Genomic DNA, 19,569 nt, shown 5'->3' with positions numbered 1-19,569 from the left:
AAATACAATCGAATGAGTACAGGTGACATAAGAAGGAACTACACAGCATGTGCCTTATAAATCGATTATAAATGTACAACTATGTATAAAAGAAAATTAATCAACAATAAATGAAGAGATAAAAATGTATCCCTGGGTGAGGAGACATGTAACCCATTGAACAAAAATATATTAGCATGTTAATTATTCCATCATATTTTATTTAAAATAAAATATCATATTAAACAACTTAACATGTGTTTCATGTTAACGTTTATTTAACAAGAATTACTTTTAAAAAAATAATCATTTTCTTTTCTATATCAATCCAACGTTTCTGCTTCATCTCTAGACATCCCTGAACATATTTTAAACTTTACAGGAATATCAAAAATAACATTTAGGAAAAAAGTGAAATATACTTAATGAATGAAAATATAAGATTTGTTTTACCTGGATCAGAGACGCAGAACTAGAAAAAAAAGTCTGAGTGAAACTTTCTCTTTTCCTTCTTGATTTCATGCACCACATTGTGGTTTCAGAAACCGACAAAAGCAAGACAGAGAAACATCTTGATTTCTGTTTCAGATGGAAAAAAAAAGTGATGTAAATACAATTTAGTCAATTCATCTTTATTGTAAGTTTCATTACAAGGATTTTAAAAAAGCAAATGCAGCGTCAGTTTCACTTCTGACATGAGCCTGAATTAATTTACGAGAACTCAATAGAAAAAATTTGGAAAAAGGTGAGAGCATTTGTCTTTGCCCTCAAAGTGAACAGGGAGATCATTTTCACATTTGACTGTCACTTTCTGTTTGGAGACCGAGCCATTGTACTGACATTTGGGGGGTTTCTGTTTCTTCCCGATCAGGCAACACAGGAGAACATCGTAGAGGTCTTTGCTGGTCATCGTTTCCTTCTTCTTTCCTTGACAGATGGATTTAAACTCTTCGCTGTCCGCTCTGATAAAATAGTTGACAGGTTTGCAAATCTTTCCCATTTGAATCTTTCTGCTTTGAATCAGCTTGTTGCACATGTCTGCAAACATTTCTTTGTGGATGTGTTTGTTTCGGAAATCTTCCCAAGTCCCTTGCTTTTTGCCTTTCCCTCGCTTGTCAGCGTCCAGCGAGAGAACAGATACGACCAGAAGAGGCAGCAGAAGGAAGACAAGGTTGTACTTGATGTTCATCTGAGGGAGAGACGTGAGAGTCATTTTCTATCGCAAAGACTGACGGATATAAAAGACAGGGTTTTGGCACCACCTGCTGGTCTAAATTTATATTGATCTTGTATACACCAACACAATAGATTTCAGTCTCGCGAAAAGGATCAGGGCAAAAAAGAAAACAAACTCAGATTGAGAATAAACTGATAAATCCGTCATTAAAATGAGAAGTATCAGTGTCATTTACTATGAATTTAATCTCAGAATTATAATAAGAGATTCATCTTTAAACTGTCTTTTTTTGGAGATTAAAGATTCAAAATAGTTTGATTTGTATTTATTTACATAACTCCAATCCTAACTCTATATGCACTCATTCTTTAAAATAATATAACTCATTGACTCATGATCAACTGCATTTTGAAACGCTTACATTTTTAACAACATGATTTAATGAATTGAATTATTAATTTTAAAAGGGACTTTGTCAGTGATGTATGAGTATATAAACAATTATTTAATCTCTATATAAACCAAATTATGAAGTGAATCAAGATTGTGCAACACGAGAGTAAGCATTCACAAAGACAGGCGTCTCCGAGCTGAACCACAAACACCACAGAAAAGAGAAGTCACACTCTTTTAATTAAGTGGAACAAGAGTTTGTTCAAGTGGTTTTCTCAGCTCTCGTCTAGAGCTGCTTCTGACGCAGACTGTTTTTTTTTTCCCCACACACTTTCAGACACAGTTTCCTAAGAACAAGTGTGAAAAAACATCTTTGACACCGACCAAAACGATCACGACGACCTTCAGCACGGACGACCATACCAGTCTAAAAAAGATTGATACATTTAAAGTAGAACACTTCAAGCCGCTCTTAACTTAACTGTTCAACAAAAATATGAATAAAAGTCTGGTCTGAGATACTTGTGGCAAACTCAAGGCCACTATTGTGAGCTTTAAAGAGATATGAAGGGATAAAGATATCATTAATTATACAGAGACTTCCAGTAGAAGTGTTGTCGTTTGATGGGAGTGTCTGTTAAGGACAGTGGCGGGCTGTGCATTTCACACATAGCCCTTGAGTGGCGCACATTTGTAGGAATCCACCTCTCAATAACTACTTTAAGGTTCTCTATACACCACAGGGATCTGAGTGTGAAGTGCAGTGCAGTATATCAAAATATCACTCCCACTAGTCTTCACACTCTGCATCGTGGAAGCTCTGAAGCGACTGAAGGCCTCGGGTAACACATGACCGGCTGCTCAAATATGATTTGATGAAAGCTTTCACATGAACGTACAATTATTTTTTTTAATTAAAAAATGTTATTCATTTTCTGAATATGTTTAGGCCAGCAGAGAAGGCCTTGCTGGAAAGAAAGACAAACACAGAGATATTTAAGAGAGGTAGAGACATCTTGGCCCTCATGCTGTTCTGATGAGAAGAAAACGGCAAGTCTTAGAACGAACGGTTTAGTTAAATACAATCTAATGAGAACATGTGACATAAGAAGGAACACACAGCATGTGCCTTATAAATCGATTAAAAATGTACAACTTTGTATTAAAGATTATTAATCAAAAATAAATTAAGAGTTAAAAATGTATCTCTGGGTGAGGAGACAAGTAACCCATTGAACAAAAATATATTAGCATGTTAATTATTCCATCATATTTTATTTAAAATAAAATATCATGTTAAACAACTTAAAATGTGTTTCATGTTACCTGGATCAGAGACGCAGAACTAGAAAAAAAAAGTCAGAGTGAAACTTTCTCTTTTCCTTCTTGATTTCATGCAGCACATTGGGACCAAACTCACTTCCTGCATTATTATGTGTTTCAGAAACCGACAAAAGCAAGACAGAGAAACATCTTGATTTCTGTTTCAGATGGGAAAAAAAAGTGATGTAAATAAGGTTTAGCCATTTCATCTTTATTTTAAGTTTCATTACAAGGATTTAAAAAAAGCAAATGCAGCGTCAGTTTCACTTCTGACATGAGCCTGAATTAATTTACGAGAACTCAATAGAAAAAATTTGCAAAAAGGTCGGAGGTGCATTTGTCTTTGCCCTCAAAGTGAACAGGGAGACCATTTTCACATTTGACTGTCACTTTCTGTTTGGTGACAGAGCCATTGTACTGACATTTGGGGGGTTTCTGTTTCTTCCCGATCAGGCAACACAGGAGAACATCGTAGAGGTCTTTGCTGGTCACCGTTTCCTTCTTCTTTCCTTGACAGATGGATTTAAACTCTTCGCTGTCTGCTCTGATAAAAGAGTTGACAGGTTTGCACATCATTCCCATTTGAATCTTTCTGCTTTGAATCATCTTGTTGCACATGTCTGCAAACATTTCTTTGTGGATGTGTTTGTTTCGGAAATCTTCCCAAGTCCCTTGCTTTTTGCCTTTCCCTCCCTTGTCAGCGTCCAGTGAGAGAACAGATACGACCAGAAGGGGCAGCAGAAGGAAGACAAGGTTGTACTTGATGTTCATCTGAGGGAGAGACGTGAGTCATTTTCTATCGCAAAGACTGACGGATATAAAAGACCGGGTTTTGGCACCATCTAGTGGTTTAAATTTATATTGCTCTTGTATACACCAACACAATAGATTTCAGTCTCGCGAAAAGGATAGGGGCAAAAAAGAAAACAAACTCAGATTCAGAATAAACTGATAAATCCGTCTTTAAAATGAGAAGCATCAGTGTCATTTACTATGAATTTAATCTCAGAATTATAACTTCAAAGTCAATTAAGAGAAAAAAAACATCTTCATTTACTAAAATGTTTTTGTCGTGGGAGAAATGCCACTTGAATCATGGTTAATTAACACACAAACACATTAAAGTGATTGATTCTGTTTTTAAAGTGCCTTAAAGTTTGCATTTTAAGAACATAGTGAGAATTCTAAGCTTGAATTATTTTTCTTATTTTGTAAACTTGTAACAGGTATTACTAATGTAAATATATGTCACCTCAATTTTAAAACAAGGTTTATTTTAGTCTATTTAAACAAGTAGACACATGATCAATTACTTTAAGTATTATTTTAAAGTAAAAATTGTTGCTTACCTTTCCTGGATGAGTCGTCAACTGGTGGTTCTTTGCTTAAACACAAGAAGGTTCATTTCATTAGATGAAGTTGTCATATTTAATACAAAAAAACAAAGAAATCAAACATTGCTTACCTGAAAGCAATGTTGATGAATGAAGAAACAAACAGCCGTCTGTGAACTTGACGTCTTGTTCGCCTTCATTTAAGGTATCAGGCGCGACCACTACCTGCCACAAACCACCTCCTGCATCCGCTTCAGACACAGATCTTTGCTTGTGAAGTGAACTTATGTGATCAAAAAGATGTATTTTCCACGGCTATACCTATTTTATGACTCAAGTGAGAACTTACTATTTATTGCTATTATTATGACTTCTTCTCAATTGTTACAGAGCAATTACACAGTAGTAACACGTCAGTATTAAAAAAAAAAAAATGTTTATATTGTATCATTAAAGTTTTTCAACCATAGCTAGTATCAAGAAGTTAGAGTTTTGTACCATAAAGAAAGAGTGCACTTGTTTTTAAAAATGTTTGTTAAACGGCTGATGAATCACGAGTTCAATTGAAAATGCTGGCCTCTTGCGGTCAAAAATGAGAAGGCACCCTTGAAGAATTGTTTTGGCTTTACATCATAGTGCATCTAAACTATGCCTCTCTTCTTCACAAGACCTTCACATAGGCTTTCAAATGTGGACATATTAGCTTCGCCTTTTAATACCAGAAAGTTGCTTATGGTCTATAAAGTCAATTCCAAAGACAACATGAGTATCTTATAGACTTGCTTAAGTCCTTTTCGGGAACAATTGGAACCCTTATAGATTCTTCAATACAAGATTGACATTTCAGACGAGCAGTACGGAGGTATTTGGATGTTTTTTAAGTGCATCATTTTGGATGAAGATGAAGGAAGAGATTTTTGGATAACTGACCCTAAATAAATCTTTGGGTAATGTCATCTTGGATAGACATGGAGTAGAACCACTACTTGTTCGCATTGTGAGGAGTCAGTTCAGAATAACTTGCGCTAGCATCTACAGATAGGCAACCACAGGCGAGACCCAGGACACGCTGGGGAGACTTTGTCTCTCAGCTGGCCTGGGAACATCTTGTGATCCCTGAGAAAGAGTAAGTAAATGAGTAATACGTATGTGTAAAGCCCCCTTTCTCAGACCAGGTCACAAAGAGCTTAAACAATAAAAACAATGCACAGTCAAAGTACATACTTTAAAAGGCCAAGAAGACAGAAATAAACAGAGTAGCTCCAATAAAGTCAAGAAAAGCTCAACTAAAAAGGTCAAAAGATGTTTCTTGAAGACAGTAGATCCATCAAACACAGAGGGAGAGGAAGATCGTTCCAAAGCTTAGGAGCAACAGCCTGGAAGGATTTCTCTCCTCTGGTCCAGAATCGTGTTCAGGAACCATCAGCAGATTCTGATCCACGGACCTCAGAGCCCGAGCTGGGGTGCAAGGCTGGATCAGATCACTGATGTAACCAGATGTAACCTGACCATGAATAGATCTGAGAGTAAGAACCAGAATTGAAAAATGATCCTGAAATAAACTGGCAGCCAATACAGAGTTTTAAGGATCAGAGAAATGTGAGTTCTTCTACTAGAGCCGGTCAGAATTTTCGCTTCAGAGTTTTGTATTAACTGCAGGCGAGACACATTCTTGTTTAGACTATTATAAAAGTTTATTTTCGTGTCTAAACAAGAATGTGTGACAAACACATGGATTTTAAACTCCAGATCATGTTGGGACATCATTTAGAGATTTTTCTCAACTCAAGGAAACCGTTTTTGGTCAGTTTAGAACCATGTTTTGTTAAACACCCAGGTTTCTCAGGCTCAGTTTGACAGACTGACCTAAGTCACCCAAGTAGTGACTCAACCCTGGAACCTTATCATCAGGAGCAATAACCAAAGTTTCAGTTTTGTCCAAATTTAGCTGCAAAGTGTTTTTATGTAGCCACTGTTTGATTTCTAGAAAGCAATTGACTAAGTCTGGAGAGAAGTCTGGGTCTTTCTACTGAAGCTGCTGCCCCCTACGTCCCCGACCCCGGATGAAACGGTAGAGACAAGGTTTCATTAAAAAAACGTTCAACAATCTAGTGGTTTTTGAAAAATATCACAAAGCTTCATGAAGCTTCATCACAACTAACCAAGAAGTCCAGAAACATGGCGTCAATGTTTGCTTTGAAAGCGTCTGTAAAGTCAATGTAGATGCACAATTACTTGCAGAAATATTTCACGCTACTATATTGAAGCAGAGGATGAGACGTGTCTGGGTGGGTTAGTGTTGCTGCTTCAGTGTGTTCCTAGGGTTCTAGTGGAGGAGAAACGATGGAGTGAAATTCAATTTGGATGATTTCAATGAAACTTACCGAACCACACAACACAAATAATAGGGGATTGAGGACAGGACTTTGAGGGATACCATCATTGATTGAATCAAATCTTTTTTGGTGATTTTCTGGAAAGATTCAACGACCATATAACAGAATATCTGACCTTTAATAAATGTCTTCATGTCTGGTGTGCAACAGAAAACCAAAGAGTAACTCGAGGATTTATCTCTGTGGAAAGAGTCTTTTCACTGAGGAGGATCATGTGCAGGATGAAGTCGACCAAAGTTCATTTCTTCGTAGAAAAAGTGTCCATCTTTTCCTTTGCTGGAGTCGACGAGTCTCTCCGAAAAAATCCTTCCTCCCTCTCCCACGCAGCTCACATTTAACCATGCAGATGCAAAGTAACATTAATAGGGTTAGAGTACATATTTATACATACATATAAACTCATATACTTTTAAGAATGTTAATCTATATTGCTGTGTACTTTCTCGCTTCATACAAGGTAAAAAATAAACTTTCATACTATGTAACATTATATCATCAACATATCGAAAAAAAACATCAGTCCTTTTTTTTTTTTCTCATTTTCAGAAACATCCCTCATAAAAATATGTTTTTATTCTTCGTTATTTTACAATATATTTCTCTGTCAAAAAGAAAAACAGTCCCATTTTCGTTTTGACTTTTTCCATGGCAGCAAATCAGTCTAAATGAAACGTGTAAAATAAAAATAAAAAAGAAGATCACATGACGGCGATGCTGGTGAGAAACATCCGGGCGAGGGGTGGGCGGTTGGAGGGGGAGTGGGGGGGGTCATTCATGAATGAAATGTGTTACAACGGGCATCGGGAGCAGCCGCACTCCAGCGCCGTCTCCATCTCCTCGGAGAACGAGGTGCCGTCGGTGCAGCGGAAGACCACCTTCCTCCTCCGGCTCTTGGTGACGCCACAGCAGACGCCCGGCGGCGCCGCCGCCTGGCAGGATCGGGGGCAGTCCATACGCGGGATCTTGCTCGTGGACGTGCAGGTTCTCAAGGGCTGGATGCGTTTGAGCTGCTCGCGGATCATCTCGCCTTGACACGTGACTTCTGGGAAAGGGATAAATGTTTGACTATGATTTAGGATGGTAATGGGCAACTAATGTGTTAAATTAAGTGTCTCTTAAATTAATCTTGGACTCTATTGTGCTCATCAGTATGTGTCTGTTTGTACAAAAAACTTTTTAAATAAAGATATTTACATTAAAAACCCTTTGTATTTCTATAGCTAAAATCGTGTTCACCATAACCCGCTCTGCTGTGATAGACCAAGCATCGAGATTCGTCACTCAGCGTCATCAATCCCGGAAAAAAATCTCTACCTTCAAGGGCCACATGCATAAAGAAAGAAGCAGGGCGTTCTTCGCCGCTGCAGGGAGCATAGCCCATTATTATGTCATAATGGAATCCGCTCTCGTAACCTCTCGTTCGCTGAGATTTCAAACGTCAGGTAGGAGAACTTCATAAAGTAATAACTTTAAAACAGCGTCACGATGATAGACTTCATGCATTTGGAGAGGAAGACTTCAACATTTGAAACATGATTCCGTCAGGGGAGTTGGGTTTTTACATTCGTTTCCATTTAAAAACAACGAATGTATAAACGATATGTAATGAAACCGAATCTAATATTTAGCCTTTATTTTTAAATGTATGGTTTAATTAATTTAATTTTTAAGTCTTTTTTAATAATAAAAATAACTAATCTCCATAAAGATTATTATATTTTGGAAATATGTTAGTTAAGTTATTTAATTTACTTTGGTTTAAGATAATAAGAAATTAAATTCAACGCAAAACCTTTGTCATTGGATCAGGAAATGTGTTTAAACACTAATACATTATTATTATTATGATCCGTTTTCTGTTTTTTTTTTATTATTATTTGTATCATTTTATTGATTGTTTAATTATAAATAAAGTCTTTTAGTGTTTAAAATGTCTAATATTTGTGTTTTTTGTGTACTTAAAGTACTCAACATTTTGTGGCAAAGAAACCCAAATATCATGGTCTGCTGAAATTATTATTTTTTTGGTTCAAACTTTTCTATAAATAGAAACGTAAACCACATTTTTCTTGCGAATACAATTTTTTGGTATTTATCATGAGAATTTTTTCGTCCAAGAACCCAGTTGAATGACTGTGTCCTAATGTAAAAGAACACACCTGTGTCACATGACGCTCCAGAGTAGCCCGGCTGGCAGACACAGACCGGTTCTCCTGCCTCCGACACGCGACACTCCCCATGGCCGCAGCGTCGCCCCCTGCAGGCGGTCGGCTCCTGCCGTCTGTCGCAGAACTGACCCTGGTACCCCTCGCTGCACTGGCAGCTATAGGACTGACCTTTGGGCACGCACTGACCCTGAACACACCTGGAGGAGGAATGGGAAGTTACAACTCATTCGTCCTCGACAACGTTAAGCAGAAGCGCATCTGGATCAGGCACCTGTTGCTCTGACAGGGGTTGGATGTCGTGTCGGCGGCGGTGGTCTGGTCACACAGAGCTCCGCTGCGACCGGGCGGGCAGTCGCACGTCACGCCGGTCTCGCCGCCCTCCCTGCACGCTCCCTGAGCGCACACGCTGCATGAGTGACAGCCGGCCAGGATTCCTTCGACCTGAGGAGAAACGGAAGAGTTTTTTAATGAAAAATCGGAATGTCATTTTTCCTGCGGTGTGTCCACCTGGACGTCTCCCTGGAGCTGATGCAGAGACACGGAACATCCTCATCATCAATCCTTGGAGAAGCATGACTTCAAAAAGAACAACTCAATACGAGTTGTACAACTGTATCCACTAAATACTTGTTTATTATGTAATGGTATATTTGTTTTAAAGCTTATTCCAGACCTGTTATTTTTGTCTGTGCTTTTTTTTTAAACTTTTTTATTTCCTTATTATTTCATTCTTTTGAAGAGTTTGGAAAATCCCCACAAACTATCACTTTTGTAGATGTATTTTTTATTTTTATTTATTAGCCTGGAGGGATTTTGGAGAAAACATAATTAGAATTTTTTATTAAAGCTTGCATTAGTACGGACAAATAGGTATTTTTCTGAAAATCTGTTTATGTCTTTGGTTGTAAATATGCAACATGTTTTACGTACTTTTTTGTCAAATTAAAATAGTACAAATATGTATATCTATATATTTCCAAAGAAACGGAAAAAAAAAAAGAATTTAAATTTAGTAAAAAAACGTCTATTATTGTTTTATAACACCAATGCCATTTTTACACTGTAGCCATTAGCTTTGTAATCGCAATAAAAGGTGAATGAGTGGTAACCTTATCAATAAGGAGAAAAAAAAACTTAATGGATGAAAATGTTAAGTTGACAACAATAAATTATTTTTTAAATTATTTTTACCTTCCCATCAGCCCCTTGAGATCGACCTCCTGCAATTCGGTAGCTCAGGTCTTGTAGCTCCCCGTTCACTTTGACGTTATGTATGCAGCCGTTGAAGGTCTGCGAGGATCGTTCGGGCCCGGTCCGTAGACTCGAGGCCACCACTTGGAATGGAACGCCTGGAACGAGGACATGGACAAGTGAGCGAGCTGAATCCTCTAGTCTTGGTCCATGTGTTCGCGTTACCGCCGATGTAGAGCTGGGTGTTGTGGTCCACGGAGGGTTGGCGTGCGAGCTTGCCCAGGCTCTTGGGGGCGCCGTCGTCCACCACCAGGCTGATGGAGCGGTTCTGGATCAGCAGCTCGACGGTGTGGAAGAGCCCGTCGTTCACAGACTCCACGCTGCAACAGAGATTCCCGGGGTCAACATGGTTCCGATTACGACCAATTACAGTTTGAAGGGGGAAAATTGGTGACGAAGCAAATTGGAAACACAAAACAAAACAATTTCCAGTTTTTGTTTTTCCTTTCTTTGCATTCTGTTTTGCATACGGAGCAAAAGAAAAAAAAAAGAAATCTGGAAGCAAATCTTCCTTTTTTAACGGAGAACATCTGGGCGCAGATACAAATGATAAACATCTGGTTCCAGGCCGGCTGATACTCTACGCTACGGTACGTTCAACAGAATATGAGAAGAGATTTTTTTTTTTTTTTGACCAAAAAGCATCTGCTATTGATATTGTTGTTCGAGTTCTATATGTTTTATTATTCATCACTTTTCAACAAGACCACACAGCTTGTGGGACACTGTGTGTTCTGATCCGAGAGCTATTTTGAAATAAAGTTATCAGCGATTATTTACTATATTAAGCCACAAAATGTTGCATTTACGACACTGGTTACACAATTTTGTGATTCTGATATTTAAATTATTAATTATTTATACATTTATAATATTTAAACGAATAAAAAAAATATATATCCAAACAGATTTTTAATATAAAAAATGTAAATATGGAATAAGGGTTAGGGTGAGGGCGGTACCCTTTTTTAAAGTATACAACAAAGTAAAGAAAACACAATATTTTAAATTAAATATAGATTTTTGTTTACGGGCTTTCTAGTGTCATACATCGAATTTATTATTATTTTAAATTATTTTATTATCTAAAGTATTGTTTATATTAACTATGGATTTAACTATAAAAATATAATAAATCATATTATTTAAGAAAAATTATTGCCAAGGTTAGGAATAACTTTTCTATACCATAAAATGACGCAATTTTTATTAAATCTATCATAAAGTTATCACTCGACAGCATTTATGTTCACTTTCCTTTAATTTAACTGTAATTAATTGATCCTAAAGTGTTCTCAATCCAGATTATTCACGCAATCTAGAAGAAAGTGATTATGTCCTTATTTAAATTTATTTTCAATTCAATTTTTTAACAACCTTTACAGGATTCATTTGATTATGGATGAAGGTACGTTTTTTGGAGGAAATCCGAGTGGAAAAGTCCCCAAAGAAAGCTTTAATCCCAACCCCTGGATTTGAACCTTCAACCTCCTGTACCGCCTTGTCTTCATCTTTTTTTCTTTCTACACGAAAACTACTCAGGGTCTCTGTCGGATGCCTGAGCTAACCTTGTCGGTTAGAGTCGGGACCTTTCGAACCCTGATTCACCCTGGGAATAAAGTGTTCGTGTTTTCATGTGCGAGTGTGCGACTGTGATCCCCCCGCTGTGTGGTTTCTGCTGGAGGGGAGACAGACAGCTATAGAGACAGTGGTTTGGCACAGCGGCGAGCGAGCAAGGGAGCATGAGCGAGGTAGATGCAGGGGTGGTGGACTCGACTCCCAAATATCGCCGCAGAAAACAAGCAGAACATCAGATATATATATATGTCTTTTTTTCAAAAGACAAAAGGAGGACTCGCTCTTTCCACCGGTGGTCTCGCGCCAGACAATGCCGGTCTTTGTCTCAAGAAGCCGGGGGAACCCGGGGTCAGCGGTGATTGACAGCTGCATACAGAGGATTTAAATTTTCGGTGATGTTACATTAGGGGCCGATGTGGCTGTGATGTGAGTTCTGGATCGGTGCCAGAGAGAAAAAAAGAAGAGATCTGGACTTTTTTTTTTTTCTTGCTCTTAAAAAGGTCTTTCCCGAAAATCTGACCACAAGTTTAGGATAAAAATAGACTGATAGTCATCGAGCGTGAGATTGTCCTGCACCGGTCAGAGGATAAGGACAGAAATGATCCTGGTTCAGAGCATTGAACGGCTTAAATATTAACAGTAAATTTAAGTTTGTGCTAACAGGAGGATTTGGATGAAAATGTGGGTATAGACAATATTTTTCAGTCCGATAGTCATCCCTTTATAATGACAGCAGCCACACAAAAGAGTTGCGCTCATTGAGCGATGGCATTTGAGGTTTGTTTTTTTTATATTAACTTTATTCAATTTTAGGCCGTAATTTCATTAAAATTAGCAGAAAATAAACAAATCCTTCTAAATTTTACATTAAAGGGCATCTAATGTGAAAACCGGACTCACTCGCATGTTTCAAATGTTGAAGTCTTCCTCTCCAAGATGCAGTAAGTCCCTCATCATGACCATGTTTTGAACTTATTACTTGATCAAGTTCTCTCCTGAAATCTGAGCAAATGAGAGGTTACGAGAGCCATTATGATGTAATTATTGCTTCGCTCCTCCTCCAGCCCGCTGTAATCACGCCCCACTTTGTTTATACAATGAGACCCTTGGAGCTGGAGACCAATCACATCAGAGTGGGCGTGGTTCTGGTAAACAAGATTTGATCTCCAGAAAGGGTTTTTAAGTGAGCAGGGATTACGATTATTTTCTCATGTAAATATAGAGACAACTAAATCCTCACATAAGTTGCTCTTCAAGCAGTTGCATGTCAACCAATGACACATTTACATCAGAGAACACTATTTAAAACAAAGGACAGAAGAAAACTTAGAAAAGCGATCCAAAATGTAATTAAATTTACGTCCGTACTGAGAACTTTGGAAAGACAAAGGCTAACCCTTCCATGAATCGGCCATCAACATTTTTTTTTAGCTAACATCAACAAAAACATGTTTGGGACGAACCTCCTGGTCAAAATTGATATAATTTACGTTTAAATAACAAGCAACTCAAACATGATTGACAATGTTAAATAACAAAAATACTTTGTACCATTTAAAACAGTAATTTACAGAATAAACTCCAATATTATCGTATGTCCATATTTTAAAATAGTTAATATCATAATGATAATAATAATCAATATCATAATGACTTTATTTACTAATTTCAAGCATCAATTTTACTATTTTCAACTGGTGATCAAAAGCCACCATATAAGCTAAAAATCTACTAATAGTTTATTAATTTCACTGTAAATTGTGTTAAAAATTGCCAATGTTAACAATTAAAAAACATTATTATTCGAGTAGTGACCTTTCATTTAATGGTAGGGTGTTGGGTCCAATTGTAAACCCCTAGATTTCTTTAAAAGGCTCTATTTTATATTTAGATAAGCTGACTTTGGGGCATTTTTCCTACTTAGCACAAGGGGGCAGTACGAGACTGATTTTAAAATGTGGTCATCTGAGCTCTACAACAGGTCACACTAACCCTGATAAACTACACAGATGCAGAGAGTGATGAGATTTTGCACAAGAGGGCCTTACCTCAGTCATTCCACACATAAGATGAGCTTCTGAAGCCTCAAATGTGGCAGAAGAAATCATTTTCAATGTTCAATAAATATTATTAAACTGAGAACAAGTCTGTTGACGACAATAACGCCAGCATGTTTGTGTGTGTCCATGTGTCTGCGTCTACTATGTGTGTCGAGCAGTCTGATCTGATTAAAAGTGATGCAGGGCAGACAGGCATCTCAGTTCCATATTACCACGGTAACCTCAATTAGTCATTATTGCGATGGCAGCTGCTGAACAGCGAGCTCCTTCACTTGTTTTCTTTCCCCCTTTTTTTTTTTTTTCCTCCTCTAAGGTTTCATTAAACCGGTCAGTTCCTATGAAAGTTCCTCCTTTCACCAGTGAAATCGTTTTGAAGTCGGGCTCCTGAACTGAGCGCTCCTTGTTTTAAGGCTATACCATTTCACTTTCAGAATTTCTGACCTGCCCTTAAACATGTGACGCGTCCGTGCGTTTTTAACCACAAGCCCCTGAAAAGGATTCGGGTCAAATGTGAGGACAATTATTTTTACCACAAAATATACCTGGACGCCTGTAGAACCTGGAAGTAAACCGTTTAAACCTGTGATGAAGCAGGAAGTGATGCAAGCAATTTAAATGTCTAAAATTTCCTTTAAGCGTTGAAGGTAAATAAACAGTCTCAAAGAGTACTGATGGCAGTTGCTTCGAAGTTCAATTAGGCGTCCCCCAAGGCCCTGTAACTGGCCGATTCTCGTGTCATACATTTAACACTTCTTCAGTTTCAGCTTGTTAAATATTTCCACAAACTCGTGTTAGAATTGGAAGTCAAAGGTGGCATACCCCTGGGATCTGTTCTTGGCCCGCCAATATTTATATATTACTTATATTCACAAGTACAAGTAGTGGATGTTAAATGACACGATAATATATATAAAGTATATAGCATATACACACATGACATTGAAATTCTATGTCATGAACTTCCTTAATACTTAAAATGCTCATAGTTTAGGATTTTTAAGAGGAGAAATGGTCGATATTGGAATTAAAATATTTATGATTTTGCAAAAAGGAAGCATATCAATTATTTAGGGGGTACCCCCGTGATCTGTCCTTGGCCCTCCAATATTCATGTAGACAATGAGTTGATGTTGAAATTAGATCAAAGATTAAAAGATAAATATGTTGTTACAAAAAATATTTTTTGTTGTCCGATTCTCCTGTGAATCAAACTCTTGCGTGTTCAATCAAGCAGGTAGCAAATATAACACTCTGGACACAAATTAATACTTTCTTAAATTGAATCTAAATGTTAACGAAAAAACACTTAAAAAGAAGTCTTCAATTGTATATTACTGGCTATAAATTGAATGTCACTGACCATTTTTAAAAAAAATTACATTAACATCATGGTTTCAGCTTTCAAAATGACGGGAAAATGGGTAATGTGAGAATACAATCAAACATGGCATACTCCTGGGATCTGGTCTTGGCCCCTTCAATATCATTGTTAAAGTAATGACAATGAGAACAAACACAAATCCTTGGTTTAAACCAAGAAACATTTCAAGGTTTTCTAAAGTCAGCTGGTTCGAAAGTTAGCGAGGCTCTTGTTGGTTAATGATAATCTATTCCGCATGAACCCCCTTTAGTACTCTGGACACAGATTAAATGTTTTCCAGGTTGACAAACATTTGGTCTTCAAGAAACTATGACTATGGTGTCTTTGTTGCCACATTCCTGCTCACGCTGACAAAAGTCTCAAACGCTTGTTCTGCAGTTTTCGAGAATCAAGCTAACCAACCCCCTGGATCACCATGCAAAAACATCCAAGAGCCTGGCACCGTTCCCTGGCCATCTGACGATAAAACCGCAGTAAATACACGGACAGTGCCATCCTCAGAACCGCTGTGCTCGGATTGTTCCGATGCCATCCCCAGCCATGCCGTCTAAATGCTTCCAGATTAGGACCATTAGCGACTCCCAGGCTCACGCAATCAAAAAATGGCATGTCTAAAAACACATGTGGTGAGATGACGCCCGGGTTGCCAAACACAACAACGAAAGTGCAAACTCGTGATACTGTTCTTATCGCTCCCCTCAACAATTGCTCTCCAGTCGTCTGCTTGAATCCTCTTTTTCGGCTCTTTACCATTTCTTTTTCAATCATCACTGCCATCTCACTTAAACGAGGACCGATCAGGATAATTTCCCGACTCATTCCGTGGTTCACCATCATCCCCTACACCTTTAATTCTCAATCTTCTCCGTCTCCCACTGTGCATCAAACTTGTCCTTCTATCATCTATTGTATCCCTCCTGCTCTCCTTCCCTGCCAGGCAACCGGTACTACCTTGTTATCTCTTTATCGTGTTCCAGGAATTCTTTCCTCCTCCATCTATTAGGTGGATCTTCATCTCTGTCTCTTACGCTCAGGCTATCACTCAGTCTTTTGGTGCTCCCCTCCCCCACCATCACTCCGCCTGTCCTCTACTTTCTCCCAGACAACAAGAGGTACGCCAGCCCATCTGTCACGCTGTCTCGTTACAACTTTACAAATCTCGAAACAAGTGAAAAACTTTTGTATTTGAATAAATATGGACGCAAATCGCAGTCATAATTATTGAATTGATGTTGTATATGTAACAATTGTACCGTCGATGTCAACACAGTTGTCGTTTGGCAGCCATTATGACAGAGAGTCATTGAGCAAACTTCTTGCCCAAACTCTTACTTACAATTTAAACAGTTTAACAAAAGCGTCGGAAAAACTGTCGGAGATCACAAGAAGAACAAACACTGAGTAATACTGGTATGTGTCTACGAGGTTTGCAACGTATTAAAACATAAAATATCGGTAGAATTTTTTTAACCGTTGCGGCAAGAAATGTCTGTCATTTTTTTGTTGTTGTTGTATTTACAGTATATTTAGGCAGAACTTTATCGATCCCACCTTTATTTCAATTTCCCAAAGAAGACCTCCTGAGGGATCAATAAAGTTCTACTGTTATGTTTGAATATTATATTTAATTTTGTTTTAAAATGTGAATATATTCCTTGTGTTTAATACCTTTACATATATTTGATTATAGTCGCAGAATGTGTATAGTTAATGTGGGCGTGTAGGCGTTCATAGCAAGGGTTCTCCGATGCGAACAATGGAACACCCCAAAATTCAAGAGTTAAGTATCCCAATAGCACCTACAACAAAAAACGGTTTCCAAAGTTGTTTGTTGGCTAGAAATCTGTTCCCCTAAATGTGTATTTTACGTTACATACTAAGCCTAAGTATGCCAAATTTAAAAGTAACACTTCCAAAACATTGTCAACGCTAAAGAAAAAAGTCTTAAATAAGGACTCTATTTTCTTTTTTATTTTATTATTTATCAATTTCAAATGGTCGTGATTCGCACAGTAAAACTGGAACCGAACTTCTTCACAATAGTTCCAATATAGTTTGTGGCACGCTAGTTGGTGATTTGCGCTTCAATTTTGACTGCCTTCAAGGCATCTTGGAAAAATCGCAATTACAATTGTTGTATTTTGACTGACTCATAATTATTTGTTTTTTCTGGTTTTGCGTTTTTTTGTGTGTGTGTAAATAGGAGCAGATTTTGAACTAGTGAGTAACACATTATATGTTAATTCAAAAATGCTTGTGGGATTTTTCGATTTTGTAAAACCACACTCTTCTTACCACCAGAATTAAATTAAATATATTGGTTTTAGAAAATATGCCCCGTCGTGTTTTTTAATCACGAAAACATGACGCGTCAGCTAAAAAATGTCCACCAAGCCCCACCTGTAGACCGTGGTCGGCGGGTAGGTCGCGATGTCGTAGATGAGTCGAATGTGTCCCTGGTACAGCTCCAACGCCAGCGGGTCGTGATCTTCTTTGTACAGCAGGATCCCATTGTCCTTATCTGTCGCCACCTACGGAGACATACGAGATCCAGAGAATTCCCAAAAACAATTTATATCGACTTCGTAATGGCTCCAGCATGACTCTTCAAACACATCAGTGCTGGATGACAGCGCTGAGCAATTGGCAGGATTTGGGTTTAATTCAATCATTTAGTAGACAAGCTTGTTCCCAGACACGGACAGATTGCGTGACTAATGCCACTACAAACTCCGAAATACTCTCGAACAAACAAGCAGAGTAAACAACGTTAATTGCAGTGGCTGTTTAGATAATGAAGCTTTACTTTAAATGCTTCTTTTTTTTTTAATTTATTTGTCAAACATGATAGATTTATAACGGGATTATTCCTCTAAACTTAAGCTCAGGAAAAGGCACAAAGACACCCAATTAAATCAGTTTTTTTTGGTGACTGTTGACAATGAACTGAACCAGTCATGTCCATTTGATCCCTTTAACTTTCACACATTTAGATAAAAATCCGAAATCTATAGAATCACAAGAAGGTCACCTTCACACTGAAACAAATGTGTCGCACTCCGAGCCTGCTCCGCTACGCACAGACTAACTAGCGAATGGAAATGAGGCCAAGGGGCCAAGCACTTAACGCCCCGGCTTCAATGGAGCAAGGCCAAGACAACACCTGCTAACAGGCTGTGGGAGAGGAGACGGGGGTGGACCTGAAGAGGAGCGCTGCCAGAGAATGCCGTAGAGGTAAGTTTTAAACAAAACCAAGTGGATGGAGTGTTTGAAGGGTGGGAACCGTGTGGTGATTTATGAAGTGCTTCTTTTTTTCTTTTTTTTTCCATCTCCAGGACTATTCAAGGTCCTATTCTGTGGAGTTGACTTGACATGGCTCCTGACATGCTCAAGTGGGTGGTAAATATGTTGGTCACCTTTTCTCCTTAAGTAACAGAGCTGGATAACACATTCGTCCGTCCACCTGGTTACCTCATCTGGCTTCTCTTGATGTGGTGGAGCCGAGGTTCTACTTAAAGTCTTTTCTGGATCAATGAGCCGCTCTATCGCTAAAAGGACAGTCCGGCCATAAAACTTCAAGATCTTGTTCTTTTGGTCGGCGAAACAAGTGAGACTGGAGATTTAAATCGACCATCAAATCAAGAGGACTGCCTTTTAGCTCAGCTCTAGGATGAATACATATGGAAAATTCTTATTATTAATTATTTAAAATAACTGGTTTGATTTCATCCAAATTGGACGCATTTGATTTTTCATGGGGGCCTTCTGCCCCCCTTTCCGCCCCCATGCAATCGACAAAAAGAGTTAAAATTTTGGAAATATTATCATGTATTATTTAATATAAATGGTTTCATTTTATCCAAATTTTAATTTTCCGACTTTTGCCTCCTTGGGAAATAAATCCATCTCTTCTTGTCCAGCAATATAAACCCGATATTGCAATTTTAAGGTGAGTTCACACCAGGGGTGACAACATTTACATTTTTTGGATGTGTAGTCGAGGCTTGCGTAACCAGTTTCACTCAGTTTCACCATATAACCACCAGTGAGCTTGCATTCCATCATCTCATAATCCCATTACAGCAAAGCCCTTCCAGTAGTTATCAGCCTTTTTTTTAACAAGTCTTGTAGACCAGCAACATCACACTTAAAATCATTTAATTTTTGCAAAAATCGACAGTTGTCTTTGAGCTTTATGCATAAATTCTAATTTTACTTACTGACCTCAAACCGATTTTTAATACACAGCCCCCCCAAATCTCTCAACGTGTTGTTGAACTACAAAGCCGTATTACAAATCACCAAGTCGTTATTCCACACACAAGTATTATTCCACGAGGCTTGAAGTTTTTAAATCACATTAATAATCGACAGTACTTTTTGGGTCGTCGGCCCCTAATAACAATAGGAGTATAAAATATGGTTCGTAAAATTAACTGTAAACAATACAAAATGTAAATAACAATGATTTTATTCTTTTCTAAATTTGATTTGTAACTTCAGTATTTTAATCATTTTTTTGTTATTTT

The 19,569-nt window shown here is 38.0% G+C and overlaps 3 protein-coding genes across 5 annotated transcripts in view; all 3 read right to left on the bottom strand.

The window, feature by feature from the left end:
- Positions 1-700: 700 nt before the first annotated feature.
- Positions 701-1,192, bottom strand: LOC148071893 (ribonuclease, liver-like). Its single transcript, XM_087798608.1, has one exon. The coding sequence runs from the start codon at positions 1,190-1,192 to the stop codon at positions 701-703; it is 492 nt and encodes a 163-aa protein (XP_087654734.1).
- Positions 1,193-3,072: 1,880 nt separating this feature from the next.
- LOC148071892 (ribonuclease, liver-like) lies at positions 3,073-4,368 on the bottom strand. The gene is made up of 3 exons (XM_087799204.1): positions 4,338-4,368; positions 4,222-4,256; positions 3,073-3,643 (listed from the first exon to the last, which is right to left on the bottom strand). The coding sequence occupies exon 3, from the start codon at positions 3,641-3,643 to the stop codon at positions 3,173-3,175; it is 471 nt and encodes a 156-aa protein (XP_087655330.1). The 5' UTR covers positions 4,222-4,256; positions 4,338-4,368; the 3' UTR covers positions 3,073-3,172.
- A 2,333-nt stretch (positions 4,369-6,701) lies between these two features.
- slit3 (slit homolog 3 (Drosophila)) overlaps positions 6,702-19,569 on the bottom strand; it is a 258,143-nt gene continuing 245,275 nt past the window's right edge. For 2 of the 3 annotated variants that reach the window (XM_087799784.1, XM_087799782.1), the window contains 6 exons: positions 17,441-17,571; positions 10,187-10,341; positions 9,962-10,119; positions 9,042-9,211; positions 8,762-8,967; positions 6,702-7,644 (listed from right to left, as the gene is read on the bottom strand). In XM_087799784.1, coding sequence (XP_087655910.1) covers positions 7,391-7,644; positions 8,762-8,967; positions 9,042-9,211; positions 9,962-10,119; positions 10,187-10,341; positions 17,441-17,571 — 1,074 coding nt within the window. In that variant the 3' untranslated portion in view covers positions 6,702-7,390. The remainder of the gene's footprint in view (positions 7,645-8,761; positions 8,968-9,041; positions 9,212-9,961; positions 10,120-10,186; positions 10,342-17,440; positions 17,572-19,569) is intronic. The other variant, XM_087799783.1, reaches the window with a different exon arrangement.

Source organism: Callionymus lyra, chromosome 9, assembly GCF_982586985.1.
Source record: "Callionymus lyra chromosome 9, fCalLyr1.hap1.1, whole genome shotgun sequence".
In the NCBI taxonomy this organism is placed as follows: Eukaryota; Metazoa; Chordata; class Actinopteri; order Syngnathiformes; family Callionymidae; genus Callionymus; species Callionymus lyra.
Note: the sequence above shows the minus strand (reverse complement) of the source record. Positions and strands in the feature narration are given on the sequence as shown.

Bases quoted from the DNA above. Each gene is read 5' to 3' on its own strand.
- LOC148071892 (XM_087799204.1), bottom strand. From the start codon at position 3,643: ATGAACATCAAGTACAACCTTGTCTTCCTTCTGCTGCCCCTTCTGGTC.
- LOC148071893 (XM_087798608.1), bottom strand. From the start codon at position 1,192: ATGACTCTCACGTCTCTCCCTCAGATGAACATCAAGTACAACCTTGTC.